This window comes from Olea europaea, chromosome 7, assembly GCF_002742605.1.
Source record: "Olea europaea var. sylvestris chromosome 7, O_europaea_v1, whole genome shotgun sequence".
NCBI lineage: Eukaryota > Viridiplantae > Streptophyta > Magnoliopsida > Lamiales > Oleaceae > Olea > Olea europaea.
Window position 1 is genome coordinate 3251656 of NC_036243.1, and position 14655 is coordinate 3266310.

The following is a 14655-nucleotide window of genomic DNA, read 5'->3' on the forward strand; positions in this document are numbered from 1 at the left end:
TTTTTTTTAGGTTTAGTACATAATATTTTATTGAGAAAACGTGTGGTTGAAAAAAAAGAATTATATTTTAATGATTTTTGAACCGACAAATAATTGAGTGGGTTCTTATACTACATCAAATTTAGTGGAGAACTAAACATTGAGCATTCAAAGAAAGAACCATGAAAGTCCAGGTTCTGAGTAGGAAGTTGATAAAACCGTGCATTCCAACACCTGAATTTCTTCGTCATTACACAATATCTTTCATTGATGAGCTTGCTCCCTCCATTAACGTGCTTGCAGTTCTCTACTATTCACCTGGTTTAATCATTCAAAAATTGGAAGAATCATTGGCAGAAATCTTGCCACATTTTTACCCAGTTGCAGGAAGATACATGAAGGATGATCACTCGGTCGATTGCAGTGACCAGGGCGCCGCCTTTCTTGAAGCTCAAGTGGATTGCCAGCTCCTGGATATTATCGGCGCCGGGGCAAAACCCGAGGAGCTAAATGATCTCCTTCCATGCCAAAGCTTTGCAACTGAGGATGCCACGGAACCACTTCTTGCAATTCAAGTAAGCAAGTTTAAATGTGACGGGATCGCAATTTCAGTCAGTATTTCACACAGGATTGCTGATGCATCTTCACTTGGCATGTTTATATCTGCCTGGGCGAATGCCTGCCAAGGTGACAATGTTGAGGCAATTTCTTCACGTTTCAACTCCCCCTTGTTTTTCCCTGGCAAGAATTTTTCTGCTCCTGATTTTGGAGAAACAGGGACCAGGGATCTGGATGTTCGTATCCCAGTTGCCAAGATTGTTGCCAGGAGGTTTGTATTTGACAACAAGGCAATATTAGGGCTAAGGGCTAAGATCAGTGAAGGAAAAACAGCAACCTTCGAGAGTACAAGTTGTGTCTGCGCTAATAACTAAGGCTCTTGCGTCTGTCGATGCCCAGAAAACATATGGACATTCAAGAAATTTACTTGTCGCGCAGCTTGTTAGTGTTCGGGAAAGAACTGTTCCACCAGTGCCAAAATATTGTTTTGGCAACTTAGTGGCAATAGCAATGACTGAATCCACTGCTGCTGAAGTCAAAAACATGGTTTTTCAGGATTTTGTTCGTTTGCTGGGTGATAACGTTGGTAAAACCGTTGCAGATTGCATGAAAATATTGTCTAACGGAGAAGATGGGCACAAGATACTCGTGGATAAAATTGTGGGTTTCAATAAAAAGTCAGCCAATAGTGACTTAAACGTCGTCTTGATTACCGACTGGAGCAAGCTAGGATTTTATGAAGTTGATTTCGGATGGGGAAAACCCATTTTGGCAAGTGTTGCAGATGTGCCCATCAAAAACCTCGTCACGCTCTTGAATAGCAAAGAGAGCGGTGGAATTGAAGCATGGGTGCATTTGGATGAAAAAGACATGTCTTACTTTGAACAAGACGAGGATCTAAAAATATTTACAACTTCGTTAGTTTGAGAAATTAAGGCCAAATGAGCCATTACTTAGCAACTATTATCAAATAATCATGTGTCCTTTTTCTTCTTTTTTTTTTTAATTAGTTCAACTTTTGTTCAAATATCAATGAAATCTGTTCAATATTTTTGGGGTGGGAGTTGCTGGCTATGGATTTATCGAAGGTGTAGATGAAATTTGAGTTTTGCTAAGTGTGTTAGTTCATTTATATTTGGGGTTTTTTTATTTTTTTTTGTTTTTTGTTATCTCGTTTTTTTTTTTTTTTTTTGAGGGTTCCATTTTGCTTGAAGGTATTGGGTAAAAAAATTCCGCTCTCAAAATGTAGGTCAGTGTTTTGAATGAATATAAAATGTGAATGTTGGAAAATATGTGCTGTTTTTTTAAACTTTTAATATATTTTGAGAACTCGAACCTTCGGAGGTACAATTTAAAACGTCAAAATTTTGTAGAATTATAGAATTTCGACAGCGTAATTGTAGAATCCTGGTTAATATGTTGATTGTATGTAGAATTATAGATTTATTTTCTTTTCATGTAATTGTAGAATTGCTTTTCACCTATCGAAATTTTTTGCAATTATCAAATTCCTTTTGGATTATCGAAATCCTTTCGTAAATGTCGAATTCCTTCGGAACTATTGAATTCTTATGAAAATGTCGAAGTGCCTATATGTTTAGTTAATTCAAATGTTGAAAGTGTTTACAAACTGAATTATTGTACAGTTTAGAATTAAACTTTGCATATTGCTTGGTTTTTGTTGGTCGACATTAATTGTAACGAATTATGTACGAGATACAGGAAGGCAAGATATTTGCAGGTTAAGTTACACAAATTAGCTCTGCCACCCTCTTTGACGATGTCACGCTACGATGGCAACGGGGCGATGCGCCCCCACCCCTTTCGTCTAAGGCGGGGCAACTTTTTGCTCCATTTGTTGTCCTGTTTAATTTTTTAATTATTTTTTTTACATTTTCAAAGTTTCGAGTTATGTTATTATTAGATAATAAAATACAAATTCAAAATGGGTTTTTAACGAATGAATTTTCTAGAAATAAAATTATTTTCTATTTTTTCCTTCCCCGGGGGGGGGGGGGGTTCGGGGCAGGGCATCCTCGCCTTTCCCCGCCCAGAGCCAGGGCACCCCGCCTCGCCAACTCATTCGGGACGGATTTTTTTTCCATCACTATGTCACAACACTTTTAAAAATTCTTCTGATGCCTTAATTTGCATAAGTTGACTTGGTCCCACTCTTCTGAGTGCCTATTGACCTCCTCATTTGCTTTAATCATAAAATCAACATTAGGACAAACAATAAAGTGAGAGGATTTCATGATAATTCTAACTTCATTAAATTCCAATGCTTCATTTGGTTCCAATGGGACTAATTCTTCGTACTCTACTCACTCTTTTTCATTAGTTATTATTTTCTTGGATGGATAACCAATCATCTATTCAAAGTCTCGGACAATTATGCAATGAAGTCTTCATGGGGCATCTCCTTTTTTTTTTGTTGATAGTTAGTTGATTTACTTCCATTAAGATTTTTCGACTTATGATCTGGTTACAACTCATTCTTTCAGAAAGGAATTCCTTAGAACTCGAACACAAAGCCTTCAATATTTGACCGATCAAATGAAATCAACTATTATTTTATTCTCAACTCTTTCTACCTCACAAGTCCACTAAGGAAATTACACAGAGATTACATAAGGGAATCAAGAAAGAGGCACAACTTTTAGAAAGAGTCTAGGGTTCAAATGACCGTAAAGTATGAAAGGAGAAATCCTTTTAATATGCATCCAACGACAATGATGCATTTTTGATTAATCAATAGTGGATTATCAATATGGTACAAGAATGTGTTGTTCCAATTATATTGCACAAGTGAAATGTGAATATAGTCCAAGGCCCGTGTATCACCTTTAGTAATCTCCACCTTGGTACAAGTTTTTCGAGAAATAAGATGTAGCCCTAGTGCATGAGACTACATTACACTTTTGAGTAGAATGATCAATTTTATTTTTTATTTGGTAATTCACGTGTTCGAACTTCGCCTGATTAATTTTGAGAAGTGTCGGCCTTCCACTTGGTTTACTGTTTGGGAAATTCGGATGCGGTTACAACTTATACACACTTGTGCCGAATAATCGGGAAGCGACTCTCCTCCCTGTAGATCCCCCTTTATGACGTGTGGATGGGATCCCCTGAAAGGGCGACAGAGTGCTCCATAACTTTCGTCTCCACAGGATATCATCTTTCTTGCATAAATGTTGTCTTCCAACTGTCATGGAGATTTGAACATCCGATGCTCCATTTAGAACTCTCCTACTTTATCTTTGCGCCATGCTCGTAGGGACAAATGACCTTTTTTATTGAATGCAAAGTCACTTATCAAAGGAATTGAAGTCACTTTAAATTGAGATATCTAAAATTTGGTTAATATTTTATTGATATAAGAAGTTTGTTGAAAGGAAAGCACACACTGTTCTCTATTTTTTATTCTATCCATGCCAAGTATTCTTGTTGCATTATCTAAGTCCATGCTATTAAAATCAATTTTCAGACTTTTCTCATTAGGACTAATAACATATCATCAGTATATAGCAACAAGTACACATGAACATGATTTTATTACTTGTTTTGAAATCTAAGCAATGATTGTAGTTGCTTCTATTGAAGCTAACGGATAAAATTTTTTTACCACTTAATTTGTTTCGGACAGTAAAAAAATGTCCATCCTAATTTAGTAAAGATCTGTTATCCCAAACTTCCTGTTAAATTAGTTGTCCCTCGATAAGAATATTACAATTCACCAAATATACGCACATCATTCAAACTTTCAACTGGATTCTCAGCTTCTGCTAAAGAACAAAGATTAAGCATTAATGGCTACCTAATCATTATATACTTGGAACAAAGAACATTGTGTGTTCAGCTTCTTGCCAAGTAATCAGAAATTAGAAGAAAAGGTTAGTTGTGTTACAATGTTTTGTAAGATGAAAGAAGAATTGAAGTTATTCTTCCTAAACTACAGAGGCAGTATTTCTTTAACTTTTGATGCTATGTGATATATTGGTAGTAGTTTATGTATATTTGCAATATTGTAACTCGAAGATGATAATTTGACTCTTGTGAAAAATTATTTACTATTGATCACTTTACAACATATGAGCTTACTCTTCACATTGTACAAATAATTGCATATTCTTTATAACATTTTGATGTTATTAATAAATAATTTTGTTGTACAAGATTGGTTAACGATGTTTTTTTACGACATCTGTAGGAGTTAGTATTTTCTTTTCATTCTAGTAAATTGTTTGAATACACTTGTTTAAGTGTTTATAGTAATGATATAATTTGGTGCTCATGTATTGGACGGTATTTAGGTAAATTAGGGTATGCAAAATCGGAATGTGGAGGCTTAAACGTTGCTTTCATTATAATTTTTCTCATATTCTTCAAAATATTATTAATGGAGTTTAAAATAATTTTTCCACATCAATTTCGAACAAAATAATAATAGTTTAGCAACTTTGATAACTACTTTTTGTTATTAATTTCAAAATGAAGCTGTTTATTATCACTATTTGATAATTTTCAACAAGTCCGAGACTTGTTCAAATTATCTATGGGTTTATCAATACTTACATGCATGAGGTCTACAATGGAAGAAACATGTTAGATTGAAATGCATCCCATGACCTAGGCAATATTACAACTCAAATAGAAGCACATGTGTGTAAATATCAATGATTCCAAGAAGATGAAAGCTCCATCTTTTCAAATTTGCAATTACAGTCTGGTAAGGTAGAATTTTAATGTATGATGATATTATATTGTATTAATTTCATTTATTTTTTGAAATAAACTTGTACAAGCAATATTCATTCTTATACAGTTTTAGCTCCGTCTATGTATTTTAGCCCATCAAAAGCTCGAAAAGAAGAAAGGATTTTTACAAATATATAATTTCTTTCATTAACAAATTCCTTACAAATTTACGTATTCATTATATTTCGAGGGAGGAGAAGTGCAATTTCATTTAAAATAAAAAAGGCTAAACCAATGAGCCGCTAGTGGTTCACAGCACCAAGCGCTCGCCCGACAAGTTGAGGCCACTATAAGGAGAGTGGAATAGTGTGGCTCGTCCCATTTAACACTCTTTAAATTAAATTGAATAGAACTCTTCTACTTCACAAATTTGGTCAAACTTAGTAGTTATTAAGTAGGGGCCAACCTGCATCTACATTATTATTATTTTTTTGTTGTCTAGTTAGGATACAGACAATAATAATAATAATAATAATAAATGAAAAAATAAAATCAAGGCCTATACACAATAAATTTGAGTAAACTGTATTAATTTTTTTTTCGTCATTTTTGTTTAATTCATTGCTAGATCATTAGCAAATGTAATAGACCATGATATTTTCCACGGACCTTCTCCTCTTCTCATTTGTTCTACTAATAATAAGACCCAGCCCTGTTATCTCTCTTTAAAGAATTATGCTACAAGTACATAATTTTTTAATAGAAAAATTTTACAGACAATACATGACGCAACATCATTGAAAGATGGGAAAAAATAAAAAAAAATAATACACTTGTATTTTGCGACATCAATGTCGGTACAAGTTCTGTAAATTTTTTCCATTACTTATTGTTTTTTTGCTCTTTTAAATCCACCTAAAATATGTTCCAACCACGTGGCTGGCCATTCGCCTAAGATTATACAAAGACTAGACAAATTGTAGGATTTGGTCAGTAGTCTATCTGACGTAATGGTGACATCGACAATGAACACGATTATTAAAGTTGAGACGTGTCCTCGTAGAGCAGCTTCTGAATAATTTTATGGAAAATGCTAGATGAATATAATGGGCTATAAAAGGGGCTATATAATGGACACTTGATACCTTGCAGTTGGCGAGGCACATGTGGGCCCGAGGTGCGACAGGCGCCTCGACCAATATTGAGGTGTTGCGTGTTCATTATGTAGTCCATTTTGTTTATGTATCAAAGTCTTAATTTTATCTGTCCTGCGAAAGGACATTCTGGAAAGTTATGAAAATTGATACGTGTCCTCGTAGAAGATGATCATTGAACAAGAATAATGATAAGAATAATTATTTAGTCAGTTATGGATAATGATAAAGAAGTCAAGTAGAAAACATGCACATGCTTGGCGGTTGGTTAACCAGCTAAAGGGTAGACATTCGATAATAATTTTAAGAATTGAATTTTTTTATCGTAAAAAAAAGTGGATCTTATTTGTGAGTGAAAAGGTCAAAAATGACAATTGAAATAGTGAAATAAGGGTAAAAAACTATTTTTTAGTTAATTTAGAAATTTTAGGGAAGCCTTTAAAAAAAAAAAAAAAAGAGGAAACGAAAGATTAAAAGAAGAGGTGTGGATGTAGGATAAAAAAGATTAAAAAAACAATTAAAAAATAGCAGAAAAATGAAAAGAAAAGCCAAAATATATAAGAAATCTATAATTAAAAACAGAAAAATTACATTAGTAAAGAAATATACATCTGGCAACCACCAAACTGTAAGATGCCAAAAACTCAAGCTTAACATTCATATATATATATATATATATATATATATATATATATATATATATATATATATACATACTTGAATTGCACATTAATGTGGCTTTTGTTACGATTTTCAACAAAAAAAAAATTACTTTCATTGTGTGCTTCAATCAAAGATTAACATCGATCGTAATACAAATATTTAAAGTTAAATAAAAGTGAGTAAATTATTAAATTGAAGTTAAATATTGAAAATAATATCTAAGAAGTGGTGTTTTTTGTTTCTCTTGCGTCCAAATAAATGGTGAGAGAGACCTGTTAAAGAGGACTAACAGATTGTTTGGGAGCGATTTTTTGCTTCAAAAAATTGATTTTTTAACCGTTATTTTACTATTTCAATCGTCATTTTTGACTTTTTCTCTCACAAATGAACCCCACTTTTCTCCTAACGATCGAAAAATCAATTATCAAAATCACTTCCAAACAGACTCTAAGGGTGTGTTTGATTGCATTTATTTTTCAAGGAAAATATTAGTTTTCCATCCAAATTTCTACTTGAAGTATTTGATTGCTATTTTTTTCCATGGAAAACATTTTCCAACTTTTGAAAATATGCCTAATTTTCCTTATTTTTAAGGAAAACATTTTCCTTGAGTAGAGGTGATTTTTATTTTCCACAAAAGATAAAAAATATTTTCTTTTCTAAGTGATATTTTTCATGTCTATATTTCGATGCTGTTGAGGAATGTATTTTTAGGAGTTCAATCAACGGTCATGATTTGCGGCGTAGTTTTAACATTTTTACTGTGCATTTGCATGCATGCAGATCTGTGTGAGTTCACACGTGGCACTGTACATTGGTAATGATTAGTCCTTTAGGGTTTAGTCTAACTGAAGATATTTGGGAAATTGATCTACTACTTATTGTGGGTCCCACTAAAAATCTATCGAGACATATAACATCATCACTGGATATCATCATGTGATTATGTGAAGGGTGACATCAACGAATTAATGACATTCGTATGTATCTTTCCCACTCAATAATATATTTTTCGATTACTAATTTAATTATCAGTGAAAATGATCACCAAACATGTCATCAAATTGGAGTCCATTGCATACTAACGATTTAAAAGCATGCGGGTAACATATTAATGGATGGGATTTGTAGGTAACTTGATCTAATCGAATTTTAAGGTTAACTACTGTCAGAGTCGGACCTGATGGGAGGCCCAAGAGGCCTCCGCCTCAGGCCCAAAATTTTAGGGAGCCCATCTTTTACTTTTTACCCTTTTTTTTAAACCCACTATGCCCATGTGTTCAAAAGAAACGAATAAATACTTTAATGAAAAGAGAAGGAAGGAACAACAAAAAATTTATTTGTTGTTTTATTGTTGATTTAAGTTAACAAATTTAATTCAGTAAACTTCTAATTTTTTATTTTATTTTTTTAAAAAAGGGATTGTTTGCTACGACTAAGGGCCTAGGTCCCAAATTCTGAAGTTTGCCTCAGGCTCCGCGAAGCACAGGTACGGCCTTGACTACTGACGATGTGGATTAAGTTCGTAGAATTAGTAGGTCGAGTAACGAATTCAAAAGCTACGGTTACATAGGTAAAATTTGAATTTTCTTTAGTTGTCCGCATGCAATTAAATGATCAGATAAAGAAAAATAAGTGTTAAAAATTGATGTGTTTAATAAATGAGATTCATGTTTTTGTGGATTAAAATTTTACTGATTGAGATTTACCCTGTTTGTTTGTTTATTTTCTTTTTTCTTTTTTTTTTAAAATAAAAGTTAAAGAAACATATGATTAAATTTAATGATTGATTTTGATAAAAAGAAAGTTGTTTTTTAATAAAGGTCGACAGCATGTCGTGCGATATCGATTGTAGGCTGTAGTGAAGTCATCAAAGAACAAGAATGGGCATCGAAGAGGCATAAATTGAAATTATAGTAAAAAAGGCAAAAAAAAAAAAAAATGATTCCAAAGATAAATAATCATATTAAATGACAATTATGTCTTATGTGGGACTAACTTCAATTTTTTCCACATAACCATTTTTCAATGATAATATTTGAGCTCAAATTTCTCATTCATCCATTCATCAATTTTGACAAATAAATATATGATTTCGATGCTCTCACGGAGGAAAATAAGGATCAACTTCGATCTTTCAAATTAGACCAACAAGTCCCACCAAAATTTTTATCAAAAGTGAGTCATTTACTCATTTTCCCCAACATTACAAACTAAGTCTAAAATTAATATTTAGGTTTACTATATAATCCCCCCTTTGAATTCCATTGAATTAACATTTGATGTGATTTCTCATTATACAACAGTAGAAGAACCATTTAAAAATTGACATTGTAAAAGTAAATTGTCAGACCATTTATAATTCAAAGAAGACGTTGAAAGATTGAAGTTCCAAAATACCCCTATTCTTCAAATTTAATTTACAAAAATGACCCTCTCAACTGGGGCCATCACACTTACCAAAGTCATCAATCAATAATTTTTAGGATTAATCTTGTTGTACATATGGGGTATATAAAAGTGACCATAATACATAGGGGGCATATAAGGATGTCCATAAAAATTAATCTTGTTGTACATAGGGGATATATAAGAGTGTCTATAATACATAGGGGGCATATAAGGGTGTTCATTATGGACACCCGGCACCCCCGATTGGAGGAGACGTCGTTGGGCCAGGCGCTCCCTCCAATAGGGGGTGTCGAGTGTCCATTATGAACACCCTTATGTATCCCCTATGTACTTGTAGCAATGTCCTTATTTTTAAATGACAACTGACTAAGATTAACTTGTTGGTCCCACAATGGTAGCAAAAAAAGTAGTCCAATCTCATTATAAATGGGCTAAAAAAGCAGTGGAGACTAATTAGTTTACCTAGGCCTTAAAAAAAATAAAAAAAAATAAATAAATCCGCTTCTTATAATTCTTCACAAAATGTTTACTTTTTAATTAAAGTGCCAAAATACCTTTTCAATCACATTTCGTGCTCAAATATCCAATATTACTCTCTTAATTATATCCACTTCTTATAATTCTTCACAAAATATGTACTTTTTAATGGAAGTGCCAAAATACCTTTTCAATCACATTTCTTGCTCAAATATCCAATAATACTCTCTAAATTATATTTTTTTCTTGAGTAATTAGTACAAAACGTTCTCATCTTTTGTATTCATTGCACAAATAATTCCTATCGTTTCAAATTCAACATTTGCACCCTCATTTATCCTTTTTTTTTTTTGTGGAGTTGATCTTTTTTGTCTCATTCTATTAATTCGTTCAGTCAAACATATAACAACAAATATGATTGTGGAGGAAAATCCCTTCAAATGATCAAAAATCTCTAAGCAAGCTTGCCAATAAAGTCTACTAGAAAAGTTACCATACAATTAATCTATTCATTACTAAACTTTATCTGACTCTGGCCATCTAATTTATAATTCACCAAGGAACTCTTTTGGTTGTGTGACCTACACTTCCTAGCAACTTTAGACTGCTTTCCTTTCTGTGTGGATTATTAAGAACAAACTCGTTTTGGAGCGTTGGAACTCTATAGGTTGTAAGGATTTTTGGTGTTTGATCTGATCAAGGATCTTTTTGTGTTTTGATCCGTGGTTGAGGTAAGAGATATATGGATATATATTTGATCTTCAAACTATGTTCTCTTGATTGAATGTAAGGCTCAACCAATAATAATATGTTTGGGATTAATTTATGAATCAATGATTTTGGGATTGAATCAAGAAATTAATGGATTGGGTTGGATCTTTAATGATTCAACACATTTTGAGATGGAGTATGGCATGTATAATCAAATGTCATCCTGCATGATTGGAATGAATTAAACTAAACTACATACTTGACTGATTCATATTTTGTTAATTTGGTTGCTGACGTAGCCTAAAAGGCAATTTATTCAATTTTTCTGATCTTTTATGCATGAGTCAAGTGTCCAGCGGTGGAGTCTCTGCTCTTTAGGTGCTAGGCGCAGCGCTCAAGCGGCGTATATATCCGAGAAATGACTTGATTCGATTTTAACTGTATTTTCCAATTCTATTTCAACTCAAACATTGCCTCAATATTTTTTAGGCCACATAAAACAAAAGCAACTATGAGGAATCAATACCTACCAAATGCCTAACGACGTTAAGCCCCGTTTGATAATTATTAAAAAGAGAAAAAAATAAGGTTGCGGTTGGTTTAGTTTTCCATTTTCCATTTTCGGTTTTAAAATGATTTTTAGTTTTCTCATAAAACGGCATGTTTTGAGCGTTTTCCACGTTTTGGGAATTTATAATTGAGAACGCTCAAAATGATAAAAAGTTGTTTTGTATTTTCAGTTATAAATTTTAACTCGTTTTCGAAAATGACGGACCAAACGCGTTTTTAGCATTTTCGAAAATGAAAAACGGAAAATGGCCTGAAAACACCAAACCAACTGCAGCTTAAGTTATTGAGTGGTGCTTTTTTATGAGAATGTGTTGTTAAAATCTAGGAAAAACTTTCGAGTTTACATTCAGAATATTTTATGGGATAATTAGGCTCAATACTTTAAAAAAAATGAAGTACTTAGAATAATATACTTAAACCTAATTATGTATTTAATCTCCTTATTAATTATGGTCAAATTCATCAAAACCAGGCAGAAACTCCTCTTCAATCTCAAAGGGATAATTCTTCATCTCAGAAAATGGATTTCCCAATACTCGAGGTCAGGGTTCTTGTTCGAACTAGTGCGATCAGTGCCGATTTCTATAAAGGATCCGTTCAAGAATTCTTTCAAAAGCTAACTGAATTTAAAAATAATTAATGAATCGTATGAATGGGTTGAGAAAAAAAAAACTTTGTTTAAGCCTGTGCTTAAGAATTGGCAATCTATATTTAGATTTGGACCATTGGAAGTTGGGATTCTTCCCCTTATGTGGATCATATTGTATTGGGGGTTCAACATTTGATAGATATGGTACAAGACAGTGTGCGACACACCTTTTGAGCTGTGCAAACCCTTAAGTATGTGAGTGTGCAGAGGCTTCTGCTAGCATCTAAATCTTCGTTTGCAGTGGATGAATCGGTTATTGTGTGGTATTCTAAGATATGACGAGGTCGTACCACCACATCCTGGTGGAGAAGGATGAGATATTATTTATGTTGGAACTCAAATTGCTGCTGTTGATACTATTTTTGAGTGACATTGGATCAAGGCTTGAACTTTCGTTGTTAGGGATACTTGTCGGGCGTCACTTGCCTTGTGTTGGCCAATCTGTGTATTTAATACAAGAATGTCACAATTATGCCACCAATGCCACCCGATCTACTTTTTGTGTATTGTTACTTTTTTTTTTGAATTTATGTCAATTTTTTTAGTGTTTGTCACTTTTTTCTATTACTTTCTTGAAACTTATGTCATTTTTTAAGCAATAAAATTTACCTTTTTGAAAAAAAGTTGTATGTCACTTAAAAAGGTTATACTTAACTTTAAAAAAGTGACATTGCAAAGTGACATTGTCACTTTTTTATACACTTAATTTTATACAGTCTTTTTTACTTTCAAATTACATTTCATATGATTTTTCAAAATACTCCTAATTTTAAGAGTATTTTTGTAAGTTGTTCATATTTTATTGTGAAAATGTGCCGTTAAAAATGTGTTTAAGACAAAAGAGTTTTGCTTTAATGGTTGTTAAATAGGGGCTAAAATTTGTCTATTTGAACCGGTAAATCATCGAGTGGGCTTCTTATCATTGTTTTTCCATTTTACTACATCAAATTGGCAGACAATTAAGAATTACAATTACAAATACTTAATTGATTAATAATAGAATTAAAATATGATTAATGTAAATACAATTTACTTATTTATGCTGGCTATAAATATGAAAAAGTAGCAAGTGTCCATATTTACTTTTAGTTTTAGTTTAACCATGTCAGCTCATTTTTGCACTGGTTATTATCCAAGAACATAGTTGACATTGCTGCATCATTAAATTTCTAAGCAAATTAATGTTGATATTACCTTTATTAATCTTTTAGTTTATTCGTCATTTATCTTGTTGATTTTTATTAGAGCTTCATTTAGAACATTTTTTTTTCAAATACCATTAATAAATATTAACTCGCTAATTAATTTTCATCTAATTAAGTCTCATCTTAAATGTCCGTGAGCCAAAATTTGGTTAAATTATAAGTTAATCAGAGTGATAATTAATTAATTAGTTAATTAAAAGTGAATATAAAGTACATACGCAGGTCCACGCACTCATGGGAAAAAAAAAAAAAACAAACCCGAGGAGCTAAATGATCTCCTTCCATGCCAAAGCTTTGCAACTGAGGATGCCACGGAACCACTTCTTGCAATTCAAGTAAGCAAGTTTAAATGTGACGGGATCGCAATTTCTGTCAGTATTTCACACAGGATTGCTGATGCATCTTCACTTGGCATGTTTATATCTGCCTGGGCGAATGCCTGCCAAGGTGACAATGTTGAGGCAATTTCTTCACGTTTCAACTCCCCCTTGTTTTTCCCTGGCAAGAATTTTTCTGCTCCTGATTTTGGAGAAACAGGGACCAGGGATCTGGATGTTCGTATCCCAGTTGCCAAGATTGTTGCCAGGAGGTTTGTATTTGACAACAAGGCAATATTAGGGCTAAGGGCTAAGATGAGTGAAGGAAAAACAGGAAAACAGCAACCTTCGAGAGTACAAGTTGTGTCTGCACTTATAACTAAGGCTCTTGCGTCTGTCGATGCCCAGAAAACATATGGACATTCGAGAAATTTACTTTTCGCGCAGCTGGTTAGTGTTCGGGAAAGAACTGTTCCACCAGTGCCAAAATATTGTTTTGGCAACTTAGTGGCAATAGCAATGACTGAATCAACTGCTGCTGAAGTAAAAAACATGGGTTTTAAGGATTTTGTTCGTTTGCTGGATGATAACGTTAGTAAAACCGTTGCAGATTGTGCGAAAATATTGTCTAACGGAGAAGATGGGCACAAGATACTCGTGGATACAATTGTGGGTTTCAATAAAAAGTCAGTCAATAGTGACTTAAACGTCGTCTTGATTACTGACTGGAGCAAGCTAGGATTTTATGAAGTTGATTTCGGATGGGGAAAACCCATTTTGGCAAGTGTTGCAGATGTGCCCATCAAAAACCTCGTCACGCTCTTGAATAGCAAAGAGAGCGGTGGAATTGAAGCATGGGTGCATTTGGATGAAAAAGACATGTCTTACTTTGAACAAGACAAGGATCTAAAAATATTTACAACTTCGTTAGTTTGAGAAATTAAGGCCAAATGAGCCATTACTTAGCAACTATTATCAAATAATCATGTGTCCTTTTTCTTTTTTTCTTTTTTTTTAATTAGTTCAACTTTTGTTCAAATATCAATGAAATTTGTTCAATATTTTTGTGGTGGGAGTTGCTGGCTATGGATTTCTCGAAGGTGTAGATGAAGTTTGAGTTTTGCTAAGTGTGTTAGTTCATTTATATTTGGGGTTTTTTTATTTTTTTGTTTTTTGTTATCTCGTTTTTTTTTTTTTTGCTTGAAGGTATTGGGTAAAAAATTTCCGCTCTCAAAATGTAGGCCAGTGTTTTGAATGAATAT

At 33.1% G+C, this 14655-nt stretch overlaps 1 protein-coding gene across 1 annotated transcript; it reads left to right on the top strand.

Moving 5' to 3' along the window:
* Positions 1-114: 114 nt before the first annotated feature.
* On the top strand, positions 115-14454 carry LOC111396711 (pelargonidin 3-O-(6-caffeoylglucoside) 5-O-(6-O-malonylglucoside) 4'''-malonyltransferase-like). Its single transcript, XM_023023186.1, has 2 exons — positions 115-482; positions 13340-14454. Exons 1-2 carry the CDS (start codon positions 162-164, stop codon positions 14327-14329), a joined length of 1311 nt encoding a protein of 436 aa, XP_022878954.1. The 5' UTR covers positions 115-161; the 3' UTR covers positions 14330-14454.
* Positions 14455-14655: the final 201 nt, after the last annotated feature.